A 24,278-nucleotide genomic window follows, 5' to 3' on the forward strand; every position below is an offset into this window, starting at 1 on the left:
CCCCCCCCTTTATTTGTGCTGGAGTCAACCCTAAGAGCCTGTGCATCTATGAGTTTTTATTTTATGTTTTTGAGACAAAGTCTCACGTAGTTCTGCCTGGCTTGAAAATTGCTATGTAGATCATGCTGGCCTTAAACTCACAGAGATTTATTCCCTCCTGCTTCTGCCTCTCAAGTGGTGGAATCAAAGGCACTATCTTTTTACGTTTTAAAAATAAAAATACAAATAAATTTTTATTTTAAATTTTAAAATAAAAAAAATTTTAAAGTTGTTATATATTTTTTCTTTTTCTCCTTTTTATTAACAATTTTTTTTCATAGAATCTACCCTGATCATGGTTTCCCCTCCCCCCCCTTCCAGTTCCCCACCATCCCACCCATTTTGTGTTGGCCATCTACTCCTGGGATTGTAGCTACTTTATATACCCAGAACCACTACATTTGAAAAAAATAATCTTTTCTTTTCGTTTCTTTTTTAAAATCCCAGTAGATATTGTTTTATTGAAAGTATCCTTAGGTTCTTAAATTTTACATTGCTAAAAGAAAGTTATACAAAACCTCTTGCTAAGTAGAGAACTCTACTTGTCCGTGTGAGAGAGTTCCTATGTCAGGCTTCCTTTCAGCAAAGAACACAGCCTAGAGACAGGAGAGGGGCAGAGACCAAGTGCATGCTTTCTGATTCTTTCTCTGTGGATACAAGCTTTTCTTTTTCTTTTCTTTTATTGGATATTTTATTTATTTACATTTCAAATGTTATCCCCTTTCCCAGTTTCCCCTCTGGAAACACTCATCCCATCCCCCTATCCCCTGCCTCCATGAGGGTGTGCACCTTCTCACCCTCCCACCTCCCCAAAGTTGTTATTTTTTAAAATTAGATTTATCGAGCATCCTCTTCTGGCCTCCATAGGCACCTGCACTCCTGTGTATGTATACAAGCACACACACACACACACACATACACACACAAATAAAAATAATAAAAAATAAAGTTAAAAAAATGTCAATTGTAGATATCATAAGTTACAAATTTTAGAAAAATTACTTGTATTTGAAGATACATTTGCTCTTGGCATACTGTTTTAAATACTACAACAGAATAGGAAATGTTTAATAAGTTAGAAACCACTCCATATAGGGTATTTTCCTAGGGTCCTAATTTATTTCTCCTGTCTTCTCCTATTCCAATTCCTTCTTTTACGATTTGCTCTTCCAGCTTTAAGGGTTATGTCTTTGTTTTTGCTGTGGTGGTGATGGTGTATCAAACCTAGAACCTTGTACATGCTGGGTGGCTCGCTATTGAGCTACATTACATCTCTTGCCCTTAGTGTTTTAGTACCTCCCACCTCATATCTGTCTTCAGTTAATATCCTCCTGTCTTGTCCTTCTGTAGCTTGTTTACTTATTAATTCATTAGCTGCCGAGGATGGAAACCAAAGCCTTGTACATGAAAACAACATGTTCTACTACTGAGCTATACCCTAGTGCTTTTAATAAAACATTTAATAATTTAAACATCAACCTTATGCTACTGATTCATTCAGCACATAACCATGTGTTAAGTAGAGATTCTTAGAATTAGAGGTGATATAAAGGTAATGGAGCCAGACATGGTCTTGCACACCTTTAATCCCGGCCCTTGGAGGGCAGAGGCAGGCTCTGTGAGTTCAAGGCCAGCCAGAGCTATGTAGAGAGATCCTTGAAGAAAAAAAAACCAATAAAACAACAAAGAAGATAATAGAATGTTGGAGTTAGGCTTTGGGATTAGGAGGTTAAAAATAGAAGTGCTTTACTTGTTCGGGTTAGTTACCTTCCTGAACTTGTTTCCTCATAATAATGACAGACTTTTCAGCTTTCCTAGAGTGAGTTGGAATATTCACTCATCAAATACGTATTACTACTTAAAATTGTTTTTTAAGATATAATTACATATACATATGTTAACTGTGACTTAAGGTACATATGTAATTATCACCCAAATGGCAATAATACATTTTTACTACCCAGAAGGCTTCATTCCATCCTTCCCAGTGAATTTCAGTAGTAACCAGTGTTTTGATTTAGATCATTTGGAGTTAATTTCAGCTTTATTGCGCTATAATTCATATACAATGTATCTACCTTTAGTCAACAGTTTTAGTATATCACAGGATTGTTTTGCTACCATAATTCAGAGCAGTTAAATTATCTTAAGGAAAAATTCCACCTGTTCAGTCATATCACTGTCTACTTTGCCAATTCCCCCAACTCAGCCCTAAATATTTATTTACAGACCCTTGATTTCTGCTGTCGGTATTTTATATTAGTGGAAGCATGCACTTAAGTATTTGTGGTCCTTTAGAACTAGCTTCTTTCACTTATTGTGGTATTTTCAAGCTTTAGATCATAAATGTTTTATTTTTATGGTTTAGTCATAAAATACATACCATATTTTATCAGTTAGTGGCTATTTGAATTGCTTACACTTTAGAGTTCTGTTAAATAATGCTTCTATCAGCATTTGTGTAGTTTATTTGAAGATGATTTCTTTTTTCTTTTTTTCGGAGCTGGGGACCGAACCCAGGGCCTTGCGCTTGCTAGGCAAGCGCTCTACCACTGAGCTAAATCCCCAACCCCTTGAAGATTATTTTTATTTCATGTGTATGAGTGTCTTGTCTACACAGATGTCTTTGCATCATGTGTGTTCGTGGTGCCTGTGGGGGCCAGAAGAGGGTGTTGGTTCTCCTGAAACTGGAGTTACAGCCAGTTGTGAGCCAAGCCATCTCTTCAGCCACAACCACCTGTCTTAATTTCTTTCAACCAATGTTTTGTTTTCAGATTACAACGTTCATGTACCTTATTCATCAAAGCTCTACTTAATTTTATGGTTTGGAGCACAGAAGTTTTAATTTAGAGATAATCTTTCTATTTCCTTATAGCTTGTGCTTTGATATTTCATGTTTAACATACCCTTGTTCATTATCTGAGGTGAGAAGAATTTATGCTTATGCCTATGTTTATGCCTTAAAGGGCTTTATGTTTAGTTCTTAGGTTTAGGCCTTTGATCCATTTCATAAATCTTTTGGTATATGTGTGGCAAGGGCTTAGTATAATTTAATTTTTGAAATGTGTATTTCTAGTTGTCTTAGTACCATTTTTTTGAAAAGGCCTTTTTTCACTGAAAATTATTTTATCATTATATAAAGAAGTTATTATATTAAGACCTATATAATTAATTTACAAGATAGACTTTTTTTTTTAGTCTCTGCTGTGTTTCATTGGTCTGTGTCAGGGCCATCATAATGTTTTGGTAACTGTTGCTTTCTTCTGTATTTTGGAATTAGAGTGTTTGAATTTTTCAAATGTGTTCTTTTATTGGTCAATATTGTTTTATCTATTTTTGGACCCTTGCATTTAGGCTCAGCTTATTTACTTCCTCAAGAAGGCTAAGTAGGGGCTGGAGAGATGGCTCAGTGGTTAAAAGCACTGGCTGTTCACCCATAGATCCTGGGTTCAAATCCCAGCACCTGACACTTTTACACAGACATACATGGAAGCAGAACACAGCACCAGTGTAAATAAAATTAAAAACAAAAAGAAGGCTAAATAGGATTCTATTGGAGATTATATCTAGATAGCAGCTGGGCCATACTATCATACTATCAATGTTTAATTCCTCTACTCATGAACCTGGGAGGTCTCTACATTTATCTAGATTTCCTTTAATTTCTTTCATGTGCGTGCACACACATGCATGCATACATCTTCCACTGAATTTAATCTTTTCCTCTTTTAAGGAATACTATAAAATTTTTAGTTCTAAATTTAGCATGCTTTTTTGTTAAATTTACTCATAAAGATATTGTTGTCATCCTTCTTCCCCTCTTCTTCCTCCTCTTCCTCTTCCTCCTTCTTCTAGGAGCATCATCATCATCAATAATCATCCAAGACAGGGTTTCTCTGTGTAGCCCTGGCTGTCCTGGAACTCGTTCTGTAGACCAGGCTGGGCCAGGCTGGCCTGGAACTCAGCTCTACCTGTGCTACCACTACTGGTTAGGACTTCAGATCTCTCACTGGGGTTACCTATCCAATATCAAATTACAGTTATAAAGTAGCAATGAAAATAACTTTATGGCTGGGGGTCACCACAACATGAGGAACTGTATTAAAGGGTTGCAGTGTTAGGAAATGATTGGCATAGAGAAATGGTTCAGCCGTTAAGAGCACTCACTGCTCCTGTATAAGACTAAGGTTTGGTTCTCAGCACTAGTTCATGACTCCAGTTCTAGGAGAGCTGCCACTCTCTTCTGTCCTCTGAAGGCACCGGATATACAAGTGAAATGAAAATACACACAGGCAAAACACTTGTACGACAGACACTTAAAATAAATACCTCTTTTAAAAATGTAGAGTTGGGGGATGGAAAGATGTGTCTGTGCTTAAGAGCATTGGCAGCTCTTCCAGAGGGCACTGGCTAACTTCCCAGCACCTACTTGGTGACTTCGAACTGCCTGTAACTCCCAATTCCAGGGACCATCTTCTGACCTTTGAGGTACCAGACACACAAGTGATATACACACATGTAGGCCACACACCCATACACACCAGGTAAGGTGGTACATGCCTTTAATACCAGCACTTAGGAGACAGAGGGAGGTGGATCTCTGGGTTCAAGGCCAGCCTGATCTACACAGCTAGTTCCAGGACAGCCAGGACTACACAGAGAAACCTTGTCTTGAAAAACCAACCAAACAATTAAACAAAACAAAACAAAACAAAACCCACTTCTACACATAAAGTAAATAAATAAAAATTTTGAAACAGGAAAATAAATTTACATTCATTCATTCATTTATTTGTGTGTGTTATATGTCACAGAGGCCCAAAAACAATGTGGAAGTCAACCCTCTTCTTTCACGATATATATTCCAGAAATTGAATTCTGATCCTCAGGCTTGGTGGCAAGTAGCTTTACCTTGAAGGGGCAGAAGGAAAACTTAAAAGAAAAAAGTTTAATTAATTTAGTGTGTGTGTGTGTGTGTGTGTGTGTGTGTGTGTGTGTGTGTGTATGTAAATGTCTGTCTGTTTGTCTGTCTGAATGTATATCTGTGTGCTACGTGTGGGCCTGGTACCCAGGGAACCAAAAGAGGGCATCAGGTTCCCTGAGGCTGGGTAATGGATGGTTGCGAGCCATGTGTTTGTTGAGACTTGGACTGAAATCCTCTAGAAGAGAAGCTATTACTCCTTCCAAGTCACTGAGTCATCTCTTCAGCTCCTAGAAGGAATTTTATTAAAATTTATTTTATTACTAGTTTATAGCAGTGATTTGGTTCTTATTGGCGCTGTATCCTTCCACCTTGATGAGCTTTCTTATTATAATAGTTTTCTAGTGGATTCCTTAGTTGTTATTATTTTTTTTTTAGAATTATTTATTTTATGTACATGAGTACACTGTCGCTGTCCTCAGACACACCAGAAGAGGGCATCAGATCCCATTACAAATGGTTGTGAGCCACCATGTGGTTGCTGGGATTTGAACTCGGGACCTCTGGAAGACCAGTCAATACTCTTAACCACTGAGCCATCTCTACAGCCCAGTTATTTTTTAAATGGCATGGGGTTTTTTTGTTTTGTTTTTTGTTTCTCTTCCTTAGTTATTAACCTACCTAGAACCTATAGTCTAATCTTTGGTGGTGAAAGCAAACATTTATCCTTTTCTTTTTCTGTGGCATGATTTCACAATTTTGCTTGTGTTGTTTCCACTTTGCAACCCTCCTGTTTCAGCCTGCAAGTAAGCGGCTATTATAGGCACACGACACAGCCAAAGCAGACATGCTCTTCCTGTTAATAGTCTTGAGAAATAATTCAGTTGTTTACCTTTCAATGCTGTCCTAGTTAGAGTTTCTATTGCTGTGAAGAGACTCTATGACCATGGCAACTCTTATTAACATTGCACTGGGGCTGGCTTACAGATTCAGAAGTTTAGTCCATTATCATCATGGCCAGAAGCTTGGCAGCCACGGGTAGACATGGTGCTGGATGCTACTGGCCCTGGCTTGAGCCTCTGAAACCTCAAATCTTGCCCCTGTCACACACGTCCTCCAGTATGGTCACATCTATTCCAACAAGGCCACACCTCCTAATAGCGAGCCTTTGGGGGCCATTTTCATTCAAACCACCAGAAATGTACTATCTAAAGTATTACATAAATGTATAAACATTAACTATGAGATTTTGGGAACATTCCTTACCAGCTTGAGGCATTTAGGTTTTGTTATTAAAGTGTGGACACAGTGGTTATAGTGATGGGGTTGGCTTTTACCTTGTGCTCTTCCTGCCCCTGTTCCCTGATGTGCGAGATCCACTGACCTGACTAAGAGTATTAGTATTTTTTTAAAAAAGATCTTTTAGGTTAAGTGTTACTGCATACTTGAGGAAACTACTTGTGTAAATTAGTATATAAGGAACCAAGATGAATTGTCTTTAATGCTATTGAAATTTCACTAGCATTTCCTATGTGTGTATATGTACAGACTTACTTGTGTTTATCACCTATATAGAAATGTGTATACATACATGTGTATATTCCTTTACAGAAAAAAAGTAAAACTTTCAATGAAAGAAAAGTTCTAAAGTCTAGATTCATTCCCTTAAATGACTGTCATTTGCTCTTATGTGACCACATTGAATAATCTCTAGATTAGAAACTTATGTTTTGAGTAAATATTGAACTTGTATTTTAGGTAAAAGGATGCCACGAAGAAAGAAAAAAATTAAAGAAGCCTCCGAAGGTCAGAACCTCGAGAAGAAGGATCTGGAAACCACCAGTTCTGTCAGTATAAAAAAGAAGCGTCGACTGGAGGACTTATTCATAGTGATATCTGATAGTGATGGAGAGGTCAGTATTTGACATGGAATTGTGGGTCTCAGTCTAGGCCCCTTTACCCACAAGGCTTTGTTTTGATTGTACCTTAATCATAGTTTGCTGAATTCATTTGCTTCTTACTTGATTTTCTTTTGATTTCTAAAGGGAATTATGGATTATTTAAAAGAAAGTTGTTGTAAAATATAAAAAATAAAAAAAGTATGGCTGTCTTTTACCTCACTAGGTCTGGCACCTCAGTGCCCCAAGATATCTGCTAGTTATCTTGCAGGAAACACATCCTAACTCCTCAGTGGCGGCCCAGTGTCTCCAGCTGCTGCACCCTTTCCTATACTCAAACCATCACATAAATGAACACACAACACAATAACCTTAGGTCCAATTGATAAGATATAATTGCTCACCTAAACATACAAAGCCCTGTACACATCCATCCCTTAAGAACATTTGTAACAACCTGTAAAGGTACAGTGTGGAATCTTAACGTCACCCGCCATATTCTCCTGCCACAGCTTCTCTTTCTTTCCCTCCTGTCTCTCTTTTCCATTCCAGTCTCCCCCTCTTCTTTCAAACTTCTCTCCTGTCCATCCTTCCTCTCACCCAATGACAGGCCTCCTATCCTGTACCTGCCTTTCACCTGTATTTTACAGATTCAATGGGGAGAAGGTTCTGGTGAACTCCCCTGATTCCGGTGTAAGTGACTGTCCTGGGGAAGTGGAATTAGCATCAAAATACAGATAACTCCAGGGCAAACCACAACAGAAAGTGACTGTGCTATTTGGCTGGGGATAAATGATAAGTTTACATTTTTGTAATATGTTAACCCAATGTAATTTTGGAACTGTTACATTAAATCACATAGAAAATGTAATTTTTATGTGTTTGAAAGTAAAAGAAAATGTAACAGCTGCCTGGGATCCATCCCAGGCTCCCTACATTCGAGGGAGCCACGCTGCCTGCGTGGCCAAGACACATGCTGATGTCATTGGGAAAGGCTTCTAGGGGACAGGTTGTCTAGATTGTACACCTTCTCCGTTACTTACCTTTCCTCTTCTTTCTTTTTACCTGTGTGTTAGATCAGGTCCAGTGCATAGTGAACCAGGTCAGTGTGGAAGAAGCATTTTTCTCTGACTAAAGTTGAGCGTCACCCTTGCCTCTTGTTTTTCATCCTTTGTACCCAATTGGTCACCACATACTTTAGGTTTATCTCGGGTGACACTCAGGTTGTTCCATTCCTATTTCTTTGCCTTTTTATCTGCTGTGTAGACTTTTGCAATAGACTCTGAAGTGTCTCTCTGTCATGTTTTTCCTCCTGACATTTTTTAAGATTTATTTATTTATTATATATAAGTACACTCTAGCTGGGAATTGAACTCAGGTCCTCTGGAAGAGCGGTCAGTGCTATTAATTACTGAGCCATCTTCTCCAGCCTTAGATTTTTTTTTTTTTTTTTTTTTACAAAATATATTCTGATTTTGGTTTCTTTTCCCTCACTTCTTCTCGGATATTCCCTAACTCCCCACCTACCCTAATCCCCACCTTTTCTCCCTCTCTGTAGAGTACAAGCTGGCATCTAAAAAGTAATAAATAAGATAATAACAAACAAACAGAAGAAAAAGAACCAAAGAAAAAGACCAAGAAACACACATAGATGCCGAGACACACAAACAACTTCACACATAGAAATTCATAAAAACACAACATTGGAAACTATAATAAACCCAAAGACCTATAAGGACAAAAGAAAAATGGTGTGTAAAAAAATTACCTCCAAAAGGACGTTGGGTTGTTTTGTGTTAGTCTTCTATTGCTGGGCGTGGGGTCTGTCCTTAAAAGGGGTTTATATATCCAGTGAGACCTCATTTTTCCTTTGTGAACAGTTAATTGAAGACAGCTTCTAGGTTAGGGATGGAGGCTATGTCTACTTTCCCTCTGAGCACTTTCCCTTTGACCCCATGTGGCTTAGACCTGTGCAGGCCCTGTGCACACTGCCAGTCTCTGTGAGTTCATGTGTGCATCAGTCCGGCTGTATTTGGAAGGCTTCTTGGTGTCCTCTCTCCCCGCTGACTCTTACAATCTTCCCTGTCTTCTTGAGGAGGATTCTCTGAGCTCTGAGAAAATCCCGTTAGCATTGGGTGTTCTAGGTCTCGTGCTCTCTGGACGGTGTTCCATGGTGGGCCTCTGTGTTTTCCCATCTCCTGCAGCAGGGAGCTTCTCTGACGATGGCTGAGCAGGACTCTGATCTTGCTGCTGCAGCCCTTAGCTTTCCTTAGTTCGTGTGTGCATGTTGTGAGTGTATCCGATGTCAGCGCAGGTCCTGAGGCGGCCTAGAGAGAGTCCCATGGAGCTGGCTGCTCTGAGCCACCTGATGTTGTGCTGAGAGCTGAGCCGCATAAGAACAGGAAGTGCTTTCAACCATGGAGGCCTTTCTCTGTCCTCCCCATTTCCCCCAGTTAGCACTTTTGCATTTTTTAAAGATTTATTTATTTATTATATATAAGTACACTGTAGCTGTCCTCAGACACACCAGAAGAGGGCCTCAGATCCTATTACAGATGGTTGTGAGCCACCATGTGGTTGCTGGGATTTGAACTCAGGACCTCTGGAAGAGCAGTCGGTGCTCTTAACCGCTGAGCCATCTCTCCAGCCCACTTTTGCATTTTTAAAATACTTAAAAAAAACCTGTTTCAGAATATTAAACAGTTGGTAGTAGGGGGAACAAGCTTCTTGGCGTTGTTAGTTGAAAATCTCTGAATTATTCCAAAGTTTTCTGACTCTCGTGTTGCCTCCAATGCTCTTCAGTTGCTTTGCAGCTGGGGTGTCAGCCCTCTTGGTTTCCATTGTGGATCCCTAAGGCTAGAACTTGTGCTTATTCCTGTGCTGTTAGTTATTATTCTTTGAAATTGCCACCGTAGTAACTTCTTTTAAAAATGACATTTTGATCAAATTCGTGGGACTGTGTATGGTGCATGCTTGTGGAGGCTGGAGAACAACTTTTTGGAGTTGGCTCTCCTATGATGCGGGTTCCTGAATGGAGCTCAGCTGGTCTGGCTGGATGGCATCTCAGTCACTTCTGAGCTCTCCTGCTGGCCCTGCTGTGGTATTTTGCAACCCCTGTCTTTGGACTGTGCTTTTCTGGAGGGTAATGATTTTCTAATTTAAATACCTGTCAATAGTGCTTAGCCTTTAGCATTCTTAGAGAAGCCTGCATTGGGTTGTATGTATGTATGTGTGTGTATGTATGTATGTGCGCATGTGTATATATGTATATATGTATGTATTGTATGTATGCCTGTATCTATGTATGTATGTACGTGTGTATGAATGTATATATGTATGTAGGTAAGTGCATGTATGTATGTACCTATGTATATATGCATGCATGTATGTATGTGTATATGTGTGTATATGTATGTGTGTATGCATGTGCGTGTGTATGTAATGTGTGTGTATGTGTGTGTATGTGTATGTATGTATGTATGTATGTGTATATGTGTGTGCGTGTATATGTATGTGTGTATGCATGTGCGTGTGTGTGTATGTGTGTGTATGTATGTACGTATGTATGTATGTTTGTATGTATGTATTCTTGCATGAGTTTGTGTATCACATGTATGCAGGTGTTTGTGGAGTCCACCCAGGGTCAGATCCACGAGTGGAGGTTTAGTTACCTATGAGCTACCTGATCTGGGAAGCAATCATTGGGTCTTTATAACTTAACTGCTCAGACCTCAGATTTTACTTTTTCTTTTCTTTTTTTTTTTAAAACTGGTTCCCTCCATCCCCCTTTTTCTCAGAGTTTTAAGACAGAGTCTTACTGGGTACCCCTGATTAGCCTAGAACTTGCTTCGTAGACCATCCTGGCCTTGAATTCACAGAGATCTTCGTGCCTTTGCCACCCAAATACTGAAATTGAAGGTATGAGCCAGCAGTTCTAGCTTTAGTTAAATATTTCTTTAAGAAAATATCTTACCTGGGTCATAGCTCAGTGGTCAGACATTTGGTCATGAGTAATGGCCTACTAGGTTTGATTGCCAGCATTGTAAAACACACAGTTGTGTGCACACAGTTAATCCTAGTACTAGGAGGCAGAGGCAGGACTAGATGCCTTTGAGTTCAAGGCCAGTCTGGTTTACATAATGAGTCCCAGAACAGCCAGGGTTAGAGAGATCCTGTCTCTAAGAACAAAGCAAAACAAAATTATAAAAAAACCCCAACCCCCCCACAAAACTCAAACCAAAGTACCCAAGAAACCAAGAAAATGTAAGGGTGATAGCATAATCATGACGTAATTTGGGCTTCCTTCTGCACACATTCTCTCTGGTTTGGCCCCCATTCAGCTCTCTTCAGCACACGTGCTATGGTTCTGGCCCCTCCAGTGTCCTGGGGTTTCTGTTGCAGCCCAGGCCTCACCATTAGAGCTTCACATATGCCTCAGGGTGTCCTTGTAGGGAGTGGGATCTTACCACAGATTGCCTCACCTCAGCGGCTTTCAGAAAACATGGAACACAGGACTCTGTGACTTCTTTACTTTGGTTTCTTATATGCTTGCAAAAATGGTACTAATGATGCCAAGTCCTGCTGCCAGTTCAAGGTGTAGCCTGGCCCCTTGGGATACAGCTATGTTGACTAAGTTGCGTGTACAGACCCTCAAGAAACTTCCCTAAGTAGTTGCTCTGAGGAGCAGGAAGTCCCTTCAGTTTAGATTTTCTTCCTTTAGATAAATTTTGATTTTTACATGACAGGCACCAATGGACTTTGCCCTGCGGACACCTTTCCTAGTCCCATTGTCTCACAGTTTTCAATGCTAGATACAATTCTGTCTTAAAATTCTTACTGTCAAATAAATTAGTTTATTGTCTTTATTCAACTTTACTCAGGTTTTCAGGACATAGGCAGAATGAGACCAGATTCATGATCAAAATGTGACATACATGACCTGTATCCCAGTTCCTGATAGTCATTGTTCTCTGAAAGCTCATGGTCTGAGCCCCACTGTTCATGCTTTCCTCAGTGAGCACCCCTGTCTTACAGGCTCCCATTAAAATAGTCCACTAGGTTCTGTTTACAGCACTCTAGGGCTTTTCTGACTCAGAGTTCCAGACACTTCCACACTTCTCCCCCAAACCAGTTTCAGAGGGCTAAGAACCACACGGATGAGCTTACAGCAGTAGCCTCCCTTCTTGGCACAGGCTCTGCCTTAATGCTCTTATGTCGTGATAAGACAAAAGAGCAACTGAGGGAGAAAGAGTTTCCAAAGTTAAATAGTCCATCATGGCCTAGAAGAAATCCCAGCCGGTAGGGAAGGTGTGGTGGCAGGAGCAGGAGGGCGTTGTTTAGATACTTCTACTCTCAGGAAGCAAAATGTGAATAGGAAGTAGGGCAGGCTGTAAAGCCTCTAGGCCTTCCCCAAGCCCCACTAATTGCAGTGAGATGCTAACTACCAAAGGTTCTACAGCCCTCCCAAACAAGGCTACCAGCGGGGAGACAAAGTATTCAGACACTTGCCCTGGCTAGTAGAGCACGGTCCCCATTCAAACCACACCTCTACTTGGGGTTTCTTTTACATTCATGGAATTTACTGTACCTGATGATTTGAAGGACCTAATACTGCACTCATGCTTTCTGAGGGTGATTTAGTCTGTGTTCCTTAATCTGTTGTTTGTTTGTTTGAGACAGGGTCACACTTTGTAGCCTTGGCTGGTCTAGAACTTACTGTGTAGATCAGACTGGCCCTGCCTTCCAACTGCTGTCTTCACTCTCTTTAAATCATTTTTCCTGGTCTCATTTTCTGACTGTTCTTTGTTCCATGACTTGTAGTAGCCGTGGGATACTGATAGACTTTTTTTTTTTTTTTTTGATATGTTGTTCTAATAGTATGCGCATGTCTACGTTAGGGTTTCTATGGTTTAAAGAGACCCTGACCAAGGCAACTCTTATAAAGGAAAATATTGAATTGGGGCAGGCTTACAGTTCAGATGTTTAGTCCATTATTGTCATGGCAGGAAGCATGGCAGCATATATGCAGGCATGGTGCCGAGAATTCTACTGCTGGTTCAACAGGCAGCAGGAAATGAACTGAATCACTAAGCCCTGCTTGAGCTTTTGAATGAAACCTTAAAGCCCACCCCCTAGTGACACACTTCCTCCATCAAAGCCACACCCACCACCACGAGGCCACACCTCCCAATAGTGTTCTGGGTCAAATATCCAAACACAAGTCTATGGGGTCATTCTTCTTCAAATGCCCACAGGATGCTTTTCTAGTTTCTCTTCTTTTCATTTTTGGCTACTATCTGGGTATTATTTGACTTTTGCTTTTAATCTATATAGTAGTTGATCAATATATTTTACTTTGTGATTTCTTATTTATAATAGCATAACTTCTGCATTATGAGAGATAGAAATGGAGGAGAAGTGAATCTGGGGGAGAGGGGAGGTGTGTGTGTGGGACTAGGAGGAGTGGAAACTGATCGGGATGCATTGAAAACAAAAAGAACATGTATTTATCTGTATGTTTATATAGATATGTTTTTCTTTCTTGTGTGTGTGTGTGTGTGTGTGTGTGTGTGTGTAGCCTTAGCTGTCCTGGAACTGACTCTGTAGATCAGGCTAGCTTTGAACTCAAAAAGATCCACCTGCCTCTGCCTCCCTAGTGCCAGGATTAAACACATGTGCCACTACCATTTAGCTTAACTTTCATTTTTGAGGGTCAGTTATTATGTCTGTCAATCTGAATGTTTTAGGAAATTTTCTTTGCTTAGTGTTTACCATAGGATGTGTCTGAAATTATTCAGGCCATTTTCTTTCTTCCTTTTTTTTTTTTTTAAGATTTATTTTATTTATCTTATTTAAATGAGTACACTGTCACTGTCCTCAGACACACCAGAAGAGGGCATCAGATCCCATTTCAGATGGTCGTGAGCCACCATGTGATTGCTGAGAATTGAACCCAGGGCCTCTGGAAGAGCAGTCAGTGCTCTTAACCACTGAGCCATCTCTCCAGCCCACAGACCATTTTCGTAGAAAATGGTAGACATTTTATGATTTCTCATCCCTCTCCCCACCTGAAAATTTTCTTCGGCTACAGTTTAACATTTGTTCTTGAGGATCCCAGTCACACATATATTAAATCATCTTTGCCTGTGTTCTTGCTCACCTGCTCTTTTGTAGCTTCTTCTTATTGCTTTTTCTGTTTCCTTTTTGGTTATCTTGATTTTTTTTGCTACATTTTGTTGTTTTAAGACAAGGCCTTTCCACAGGGCCCTGGCTCTCCTGTAACTTATTGTGTGGACCAGGCTGGCTTCAAACTCCTAGTCATTCACTTGCTCTGCTTCGCAAGTGCTACTTATTAAGTTTTGAGGTGGAGTGGGGTTGGTCTATTAGGTTTTTAAAATTGATTTTATAGAATTCTTTTACTTTTTCTTTCATTAACCAACCAGTGGCCAAAGAATGCTCTACAATAAATGAATATATTGGATTTAAACACTTACTGAGTCAAGTGTTTCTGATCTTGGGTGGATGTCTACTAGTATTTTGGATATTGGCCAGTTTTTATGTGTTTCTGTGAACGTGATCGTTAATCATGTCAGTATAGTATACATTTTTATTTTTATGGCTTAATTGGTTCTAGATCTTGCATACTTTTTTTTTAATTGAGATGTCTTATGTATACCATTCTTAATAATCACTGATAATTCACAGGCTTCTACTAACCAAAAGGAAATATAGAAGAAATAGAAAAATTATTACTTTTGATGTCATCTACTCTGATTGTATTTCTTGTTTATAACAGGAAACAAAAGAGGAAAATGGATTACAGAAAATGAAGACAAAACAGTCAAACAGATCAAAGTGTTTGGCTAAAAGAAAAATTGCACGTAAGTTTTCATTTTTTTTTTTTAAAGATTTATTTATTTATTTATTATATATAAGTACACTGTAGCTGTCTTCAGACACACCAGAAGAGGGCATCGGATCTCTTTACAGATGGTTGTGAGCCACCATGTGGTTGCTGGGAATTGATCTCATGACCTCTGGAAGAGCAGTCGGGTGCTCTTAACCGCTGAGCCATCTCTCCAGCCCAAGTTTTCATTTTTTAATTGAGTTGATACAGTGTTTTCATTAGGAGAAGAGACTTCTCTAGGGATATATATATATGTTTGTTCTGAATCTAAACTTTTTATGTATGTGAGTACATTGTAGCTGTCTTCAGACCCACCAGAAGAGGGCATCGGATCTCTTTACAGATGGTTGTGAGCCACCATGCGGTTGCTGGGATTTGAACTCAGGACCTCTGGAAGAACAGTCAGTGCTCTTAACCTCTGAGCCATCTCTCCAGCCCATCTTTAAACTTTTGCAAATTTCTTAGAGAGTTACTTTAAGCTGTCCTAGAGGAAGACTATTGAAATTATAAATGTGAGCTTCCGGGGGTGGGTACTTACAGAGCCTTTGATTCTCTACCCACCTCTTAAACATTTTATTCTGTGTGTGTGAGTGCTTGCTTGTATGTGCCTGGTACCAAAGGAGCTAGGTCTCCTAGAACTTAAGGTACAAATGATTTTGAGCTGCTGTGTAAGTGTTGGGGACTGAACCCAGGTGCTCTGTTAGAGCACCAAGCGCTAGTAACCATTGACCCATTTGTTTAGCCCCCCTTTTCTTTTTCCTTACTATGTAGGTCTTAGACAAATTGCAGCTTTCAGCTGACCTCTTCTTCAGTAAAAGGCACGATGGGAGATGATTTTCTCTTTATGTTGAGAAAAAATTTAAGTTTAATGTGGACCAGTCAAAATTAATGTTAGCTTAGGTGAGTAATTGTGCCATGGGTGGTATTATTGCAAAGCTGGACTCCACAGTGGCAGGGCTTTGTCAAGACTCCATTTATGTCTGTGCCTGGGGGTCACTGTCCAGGAATGACTGTGTTGGTTCAATGTGAATGAACTCTGCCATAGGAGTGGAGACAGGAGATCAGGGTTTAAATTCTATCTCCAGCCACATAATGAGCGTCCCAGGTTGGCTCCACTACATGTCTAGATATGTTCTCTAGGTAAGTTCTGTGCATTGATTAGAGAGTTATATGTGCAGCAGGATGGCTGAGATGTAGTATTGATGCTAAAATAATTTTCTGAACATTTAGGACTTTTTCTGAACTTTTTGCCTTATATAGGGAACTCTATGTTTCAGCTCATAAACAGAAATGGGGCCAGAAGTTTGGGCTTTTGGTTGACCTGTCTGAATGTACTGAATAGTTCTTGACAAGGGCATCCTTAAATAGTTGCACAGATACATAATTCAGATTACTAATTCCTAGTAAAATTATATCTTTGGGAAACTCATTTGAAAAGGAAAAGTCTGAGCCATTTTTCAGTGCTGAAATTTGTTTCTAAAAATAAACGTGATGATAAAAGCTGTGTTCCCCAAATTAAAGAGTAGAGGACTGTCTTCCATGAGGAGTTCTCTGATTCAGACTGGATGAAAAGGAGCTAATAGTATGTGAGTGAAGAATTGCAATCATAAGTCATAGAACTACAAGGGGATACTGTACTGAGAGTCAAGTAAGACAGTGCTGGAAACCCAGGATCTAGCAGATTCTCACCTATTATGGTACAGGCTGGGCTTGGACTAACCATCTTTCTGTCCTAGCGTCTTGTGTGCTCTACAAATGTCTTGGAATGATCATCTGAAATATAAAAACTGCTGTGTGTGATTCTGTCCATGTTTGGAAGTACTTACATGTGTGAGCAACTATTTTGTTATGAAACCAAGTATTAGTTTCACTAATTAAAGTCCTGATTAAAGGACTTAAAGGGGAGTTCTTTGCTGTGTATTGCTATACAAGAATCACAACCTAAAATCTCTTATACCTCGGGACATAAGAAAGAGGTGTCAGTTTCAACTCTAAGGAGTGATAAATGATGAAAACCAAGCCATTTCTCTTTTTAGTTATAACTTTTCATTACTGTATTTGGAGTGCACTGCTTGCTGGTATGAAGTTGAACAGTCCTCTGAGTGGGGAGTGGGTATTATTATAGGAAAGACAGGAAGGAGACTTGTAACTTTAATTTTTTCAAAAACAATTTTTAGTGATGTTTCTTAATAAATGCTTTAACCTTCCTTATAGCCACCACCCACCACAGGTAGTGGAAAAGAAAGGATACAGGGAAAGTGGACCTGTTTAGAAAGGTTCTTTGGAGCAATTCCTGCCTGTATTCTTTGGAAATCAGCAGTTCACTGTACAGGCTAGCGGGCAGTGGAAGCTCAGTCCATTTGCAAACACTTTATGGATACACCAGCAGTTCAGTTCTGTAGAGTACGATTAGCAAACACGAATCAGCAGCGGCAGTGTGACCTAGCAGAGACAGCCAGGCCTCTGCCTCAGCTCAGGTCAGCAGGAGGGACCAGCAGGAACTCCAGGAGAAGTTCTTGGCTATGCCTTTCTCAGGGAAGCAAAGACAGCAAGACCTACAAGCATTGTACAGCTAGCTGTACCAGCAAACCCAGCTCTGTCTCTGTTACTCCATGGGTCCTATTTATAACCCTCCAAACGTCACACGTTCTCCATGTACTTTGCCTCAGCACAAATAGAGTTCAACTATACAATGTTGTTAACAAAGAATCCTTCATCACATGCCCTCTCACACGTTTGCTGTAGCAGAACATTCTCTCTCTTGTGTCTGCTTCAGTGAAACATTCTTTCATGAGTCTGCCATAGTCTTTGACCTGTGTCCACTTCAGGAAAACACTCATATGTTTGCCCCAGCAAAACACCATCCAACACAACTGACTCTCAAAGAATCCTCAAGTTTCCACTTCAAAGACTCAGAGACAAAGTTAGAAATCAGGAGGGCTGCAGGTCAATACCACACCAGCCTTGAGTTTACTTTTCTTAGCCTTTCTATGCCTTACAGTGCTGTGGGAAACAAAATCACGAGCTAGCGAGACAGTGGCTGACACACACACAGGACATCTGTTCCTATTCGGAGGCTTCCCAGTTCCTTCCACCACGATTAGTAGAACCTTCATCCCCTGCCTTGAGCCTCAAGTGTGTCCCCTCTTATTGTTCTATGGATCAGCAGGCCAGGAGATCTACCGGCAGACCTGACCTACCTTGACTGCCTGACAGGCAGGCTTTCACAGAAGTAGGCGAAATGACTTCTGACACTGGAGCACAATCTCTGCCATTGTTTATGCCTGTCGTACCTTATACCATCGTCCTACTTAGGTTTCTGCTGTTGTGGTGAACGCATGACCAAAAGCGTCTCTGAGAAAAGGCTTATTTGGCTCGCACTTTCATACTCCATCTTCGAGGGAAGTGGGATCAGAAACTCAAGCAGGAGCCTGGAAGGCAGCCCTGAAGCAGACTGTGGAGGATGCTGCTTGCTGTCTTTCTCCCCACGGCTTGCTCATCTTGTTGCTTTGCCCTGGCCTGCCTGTCTAAGACGGGCACCACCTACAGTGGGCCAGGCCCTCTCACATCAGTTATTAGTCAAGAAGATACCCATAATCTTACTGATAAGCTAACCTGATGGAGGGATTTACTCAGTTGAAGGTCTGTCTTCCAGATAACTCTTGGGTGTGTCAAATTGACAAAGAACAAGCACAACCATATTCAACATTATATTTCAAAATAAAGAAGAGAGAACTCAGTTGTATATAAAGAGTATGAAAAAGCATATGCCAAAAAAATAGATAACTTGAACTTCATGGATAAATTCTTAGGAAGACACAAACCAAGACTGACTCAAGAAGTGGAATATTAAAATACAACTAATATAATAAAAAATTGAATTAACAAAAAGCAGCTATAACAAAAGTAGCTATAACAAAAAGATGTGGGTTTCATAGCTTCAGGGGTCATCTTTGTGAAAGAAATAGTAGTAGTTGTTCATAAGCTCCTACAGAGATGAGGTAATGAGAGAATACTGCCCAGCTTATTTCTTAAGTCTGATACCGAGTCCATGGGAGATAGCACAAGAAAAATAAAGGGTGATATTTCTTAAGAATGTAGATGAAGGGCTGGAGAGATGGCTCAGTGGTTAAGAGCACTAGCTGCTCTTCCAGAGGTCCTGAGTTCAAGTCCCAGCAACCACATGGTGGCTCACAACCATCTGTAATGGGGTCTGATGCCCTCTTCTGGCATGCAGGTATACATGCGGATAGAGCACACACACACACATACATACATACATACATACATACATACATACATACATACATATATAATGAATAAATAAATAAATCTTAAAAAAACCAAAGAATGTAGATGAAGGTGAAGGCACAGGTGAGCCAGCCCCAAGAGTGTGAGAACTGCTTCAGCCCCTCATAGGCTGCAGCCCTTGGAAGAGTGGGCCCTGTGCCTTGACTGGACAGAACCGTGGCGCTGGCTCTGGAGGCGTGTATGTGAGCAACCCTGGGGGCCTGAGAGCAGGAGAGGAAGAGAGCTGCCTCTGCCTCCTGCCAGTGCTGTGATTGGGTGGCTTAATGGGAGCAGTGCTAGAGAGCTCGCCCTGTTGGTGTGGAGAAGGGAGAGCCTGGCAGATGACCAGCACAGCCATCACACAGACCCACCCCACAGTCTATATCATATGTGAATGGGTGTGACTCGCGAAAGGGCCAGCTGATCCAGAGCTGCAGGATCTCCATGACATAGGGCACCAACAGAATAACTGGGAAGAGTCCCGGTGAGGACCCAATGTTGATGATGTCACGGAAGCCAGAGGCCTCAAAACAAACCAATGACTCACTTGCCATGAACATTTGCAAGTGGAGATGTGTAGACAGAGGGACGTACTGTGGGGCACACTGACACACTGCAGCTTCCATGACCAGATGGTTTCTATGCTTGCTGTTTGTTTTTTATTTTGGGGGGAGTTGGCAAGAGACAGCACTTTGACTGTCTGCCCTTTGGCACCTATGGGGGTGAATAGAGCATCAACTTAACATGTTAAGATTATCTTTGGAGATAAATTTTTTTGCAGCATTTTACAATTAAATTGATTTTTTTGACAATTTCACACCAGTAAATAATGCATTCTAATCATGTTCATTCCTACTTCTCTTATCCCTGACTCATCGATTCTGCTTCCTCTATAAATTCTCCTCCTGCTTTCGTGTCTTTTGTTTTTTGTCTTGTTTTGTGACTGTATTAGTCAGGGCTCTCTAGGGGAACAGAACTGAGAGCAAGTTGACAACCAAGAGTAACCATCGCAGAGATGTGCTGAGTTTAACTAGGGCTGTCCTTGTGAGATGGGTGTAGACTGTCCCCAGGAGCTTGAGCTGACTACGTTGCTGAAGACGTAACTCACCCAGCTCTGTCACGTTTCCTCATGTTGAAGGCATTGAATGAGGGTCTGCAAATGTTTGCTACATTTTAATTAAAAAGGATAATGCAGTGGATTCCAGTTCAATTTTAAGCCAGTAGTTTTTGTTTTCCAAGTTTGCTCTTAAGTTCTTTGGGTTCAGTGCTAGGCATGGGTCATAGATCCCTTGCTAACTGTCATAAGACATATTCTAGCTCAGCTTGGACATTTCATAGCCTAGACTTGGAATCAGCCATTTCTCCAGTGTACTGCAGTTGCTGTTAGTTGAAAACTAAGGATTTGTTAAGTTGAAGAAGTTAGAAGATTTTTGAGATCTGGGGATATATGTGGTTTAGTTGATAGGATGTTTGCTTAGCATGTATGAAACCCTTGTCGAATCTCTGGCACCATATAAAGAAGGTGATGCACGTCTATGATCCTGGTGTAACTGGAGGCAGAAATTCAGGTTCATCCTCAAGGCCAGCCTGGACTACATGAGACCATCATAAAAGCACAGATTCTGGAGAGTCAAGTCGCTCTGGCTAAATGATCAGCTTAAAGCAGTGAGGTGTCTAGCAAGGAGAGCTCTGTAGTGTTTTTGTTTGTTTATTCATCAGATACCGATTGACAGGCCCTCTCACGTGCTAGAGATGCAAACATGAACACTGTTGGCTAGCACTGTGCTAGCTTTAGTTAACTCATGGTTCTTGTAACTGCTACTAATGCTTTTACAAATGGTTTTTTTCTTTGTTTCTTTCTTTGTTTTGGGCTTTCCCGATGGGCCTTCTATGTGTAACCTTGGCTGTCCTGGAACTGTATCTGTAGACCAGGCTGGCTTCAAACTCTCAGCGATCTGCCTGCCTCTGCCTCCTGAGTGCTGGGACTATAAAGATGTGTGCCTCCAGTGCTTGGCATGCGACTAGTGATCTTGACCACACCTTACCTTATAGACGTTCCTCATTAGAGTATAAATCATACCATATGGCTCACAGGATTGTCAGCTGACAGTTTAATGATTTTGGTTTTTTGCCTTATGCTAATTTTCTGTTTGTGGTATTCTTCCCTTCCTTACACTCTTACAGAGATGTCAGAAGAAGAACAATTTGCTTTGGCTCTCAAAATGAGTGAGCAGGAAGCTAAGGAGGTGAACAACCAGGAGGAGAAAGAAGAAGAGCTCTTGAGGAAAGCCATTGCTGAAAGCCTGAATGTAAATATGCTGTGTTGGAAGCTTGTGGGATTTACTAACAATGTTCTCAGTTACTTAGTGGTTGGTAGAGTTGTATGAGAAATGAGCCTTGGTAGTTTATAGGTTTTTCAGTTAATAAAAATGTCTCTACTTTTTTTTTAAGTCCTCGTTGCTGATTAATCTGATTGAAGTGTTTTTGTTACCCTAAGAGTTTGATTTCGCTCCACAAATTTTTCAGTCAGTGGTTTAAAAGAATCATAGTGATGGGAAGCTTCTGAAGGAGTGTAGAATACCAGGAATTCAAAAGCTTCAGGTCAGATGTTCACCTTGTTTGTGGGGACAGCAAAGAAAGCAAGAGAAAGAATGGTCACTTTAAAAATAATCGAATAGGGGTTGGGGATTAGGCTCAGTGGTAGAGCGCTTGCCTGGCAAGCGCAAGGCCCTGGGTTCGGTCCCCAGCTCTGAAAAAAAGAAAAAAAGAAAAAAAAATAATCGAATAGCTGGGTGGTGGTTACGCACATCTTTGATCCCAGCATTCAGGAGGCAAAGGCAAAGGCAGAGGCAGAGGCAGAGGCAGGCAGATCTCTGTGAGGTTGAGGCCAGACTGGGCTAAGAACAAGATCCATAGCAGACAGAGTACACAGAGAAGCCCTGTCTCAAAAACCAAAAACTACAACCAAACTAAAACAACAACAACCAAAACCAAACAAACAGAAAAACTCAATATTAAATTATGATGTGAATATATGCAAAAGAAATTAATGTAAACAATAAGGATACTTGCCAGTGGCAAGCCTTGATTCTCTTTGCTTGTTAGCTTGTTTGTTTGGGTTGGAGCCTCCTAGAATTGAAAGGGCTGGCTTTCAATTTGGAAGTTCAAGCAGTTTCCTACTTGAGCCTTCTGAAAAGGTTAGGACTAGAGGCATATATCACCATGCGAGTATAATCTGAACCATTCTATACACTATATACCCTCCATATTGGGATGGTATAATATATATATATACTATATGTATATGTATATGTATGTATGTATGTATATATATATGTATTCACTTTACACTGGAGAGTCCATTTGAATCGAGCAGCTATATCTGAAGAGAAGAAAGTCCTAGGGATCAGTGGCCTCCCATTTTGTCCTTCCTGTGACTCTTCATAGACAGCTATTTTAATAACAACCTGGTCTGGTACGGGGTCGCTTGTTTCAGAGTCGCTGGTCTTCTGACGCTTCTGCTGCCAGACCCCGACCTCTGTCTACTGGGCCGTCCTCACATCCCCATCAAGACAGCACCAAAGATTCTGGAACCACTGAAGGCATGTCTTCCGTTCTGACTCCTACACATCAAGTATAACCCTATCACTTCTGCTGCGAGTAGAGACAGAGATGCCCCAAATCCCTGTTATGGTATTAAAGAGGTTCAAACAGAAATAGTTGAAATTTCATTAATATCCAACAAACCTACTTTTATCTCCAGGGAAAACAACACCCTTTGTCCAAAGCCAAAGAGCAGCTTTCATAGCCACATTTGTAATTCTTGATAGATGACAGCTCACCAGGCTGTCTTCCTTTAACAAACACTGTCCTCAGCCCTACTTTTTCTCACATACCTACAGGCATATGGCAGCTGGCACCTCCATCACTGTGCAAAGGCTCACAGATCAGTCAGGGAAACGAGGCTGAGGAAGGAAAGGAGCCCTGGGACCACAGTGAAAACCCTGAAGAGGAGCCGCTCTCTGGCAGCTCAGGAAGCCAGGACCAGTCAAGCCGGCCAGTGTTTGAGAATGAGAAGGTTAAATGTTTTGACAGATGTACTGGCCACTTGGCTGAGCACACACAGTGTGGGAAGCCACAGGAAAGTACTGGGAGTGGTTGTGCTTTTCCCAAAGCTGTTCAGGGTAGGGGGGACACGTCTAGGCAATGCCTTCCTACCCCAGCAGACACCAAAGGCCTCCAGGACATTGGGGGCACAGTGCACTACTACTGGGGTGTTCCATTCTGCCCTGCTGGAGTAGACCCTGATCAATACACCAGTGTCATTCTGTGCCAGTTGGAGGTGTATCAGAAGAGCTTGAAAATGGCTCAGAGACAGCTTGTTAAAAAAAGAGGGTTTGGGGAACCAGTGTTACCTAGACCTCCTTTTCTGATCCAGAATGAATGTGGCCAAGAAGAGCAGACTAGTGAAAAGCATGAAGGCCTCTCAGAAGATGTGAGAGCTGGAGCCAGGGAGGAAAGGCAGGGCTCTGGGGCATCTGTCTGGCACTCAGAAACCAAGGATTCTCAAAAAAGTCCCATTACAAGCTTGAAGCAGAGACTTTTGTTGGAGGAAGAACCAACAACCGGTCGTGGTCAGGTAAGGGCCGTGGTGGTGGTGTAATGAAGGATAATTTATTTACAGATAGAATAAGAATTATTTCAACTATTTTTTGTGGTCTTTGTTCTTTATCTGCTTATTAAAATAATATATGCTTACTATATAAAATAGGAAAAGTTTAAAAAAAAAGAAAAGAACCTGGGTGTCTGGTATGCCTATAATCCTAGCACTCCGGAGGGTGAAGCAGTCTGGCTAGCCTAGGCTACATCATTGTGAGACCTTGTCTCAAAAAAAAAAGAAAGAAAAGAAAAATTAAAATAGTTACCTGCTATCAAACCACCAAGAGGCAATCATCATCATTTCTATACATATAAAATACATTTTTATTTTAAATTTTAAGCAAAATAGAGACTCTTCTGCACAAACTTTGTTCATTTCTTTTACTTTATAATTTACCAGAACTCTTTCTCCACTTATCCAATATACATAAACACATTATTTCATCTTGTTAGTGTATACCATATTCATTTCCAAACTTTTTATTTTTAAAACATTTTTCTACAGATGATGTTTTAAAATATTCAAGGAAATGCAAATTAAAAATATATATTTGTCTTTCAGCTA

General features: G+C 40.7%; 1 protein-coding gene across 13 annotated transcripts in view; it reads left to right on the forward strand.

Annotated features, from left to right (window-relative positions):
* Uimc1 (ubiquitin interaction motif containing 1) overlaps positions 1–24,278 on the forward strand; it is a 69,127-nt gene that overhangs the window by 5,548 nt on the left and 39,301 nt on the right. For 5 of the 13 annotated variants that reach the window (XM_087589992.1, XM_087589991.1, XM_087589994.1 and 2 more), the window contains 6 exons: positions 6,719–6,873; positions 14,654–14,738; positions 21,239–21,363; positions 22,551–22,656; positions 22,957–23,132; positions 23,493–23,693. In XM_087589992.1, coding sequence (XP_087446118.1) covers positions 6,727–6,873; positions 14,654–14,738; positions 21,239–21,363; positions 22,551–22,656; positions 22,957–23,132; positions 23,493–23,693 — 840 coding nt within the window. In that variant the 5' untranslated portion in view covers positions 6,719–6,726. Of the gene's footprint in view, positions 1–6,718; positions 6,874–14,653; positions 14,739–21,238; positions 21,364–22,550; positions 22,657–22,956; positions 23,694–24,278 lie in introns of all 13 variants that reach the window. The other 8 variants (XM_087589986.1, XM_087589985.1, XM_087589989.1 and 5 more) reach the window with 2 other exon arrangements.

Source organism: Rattus norvegicus, chromosome 17 (assembly GCF_021556685.1).
Source record: "Rattus norvegicus strain SHRSP/BbbUtx chromosome 17, alternate assembly SHRSP_T2T, whole genome shotgun sequence".
In the NCBI taxonomy this organism is placed as follows: domain Eukaryota; kingdom Metazoa; phylum Chordata; class Mammalia; order Rodentia; family Muridae; genus Rattus; species Rattus norvegicus.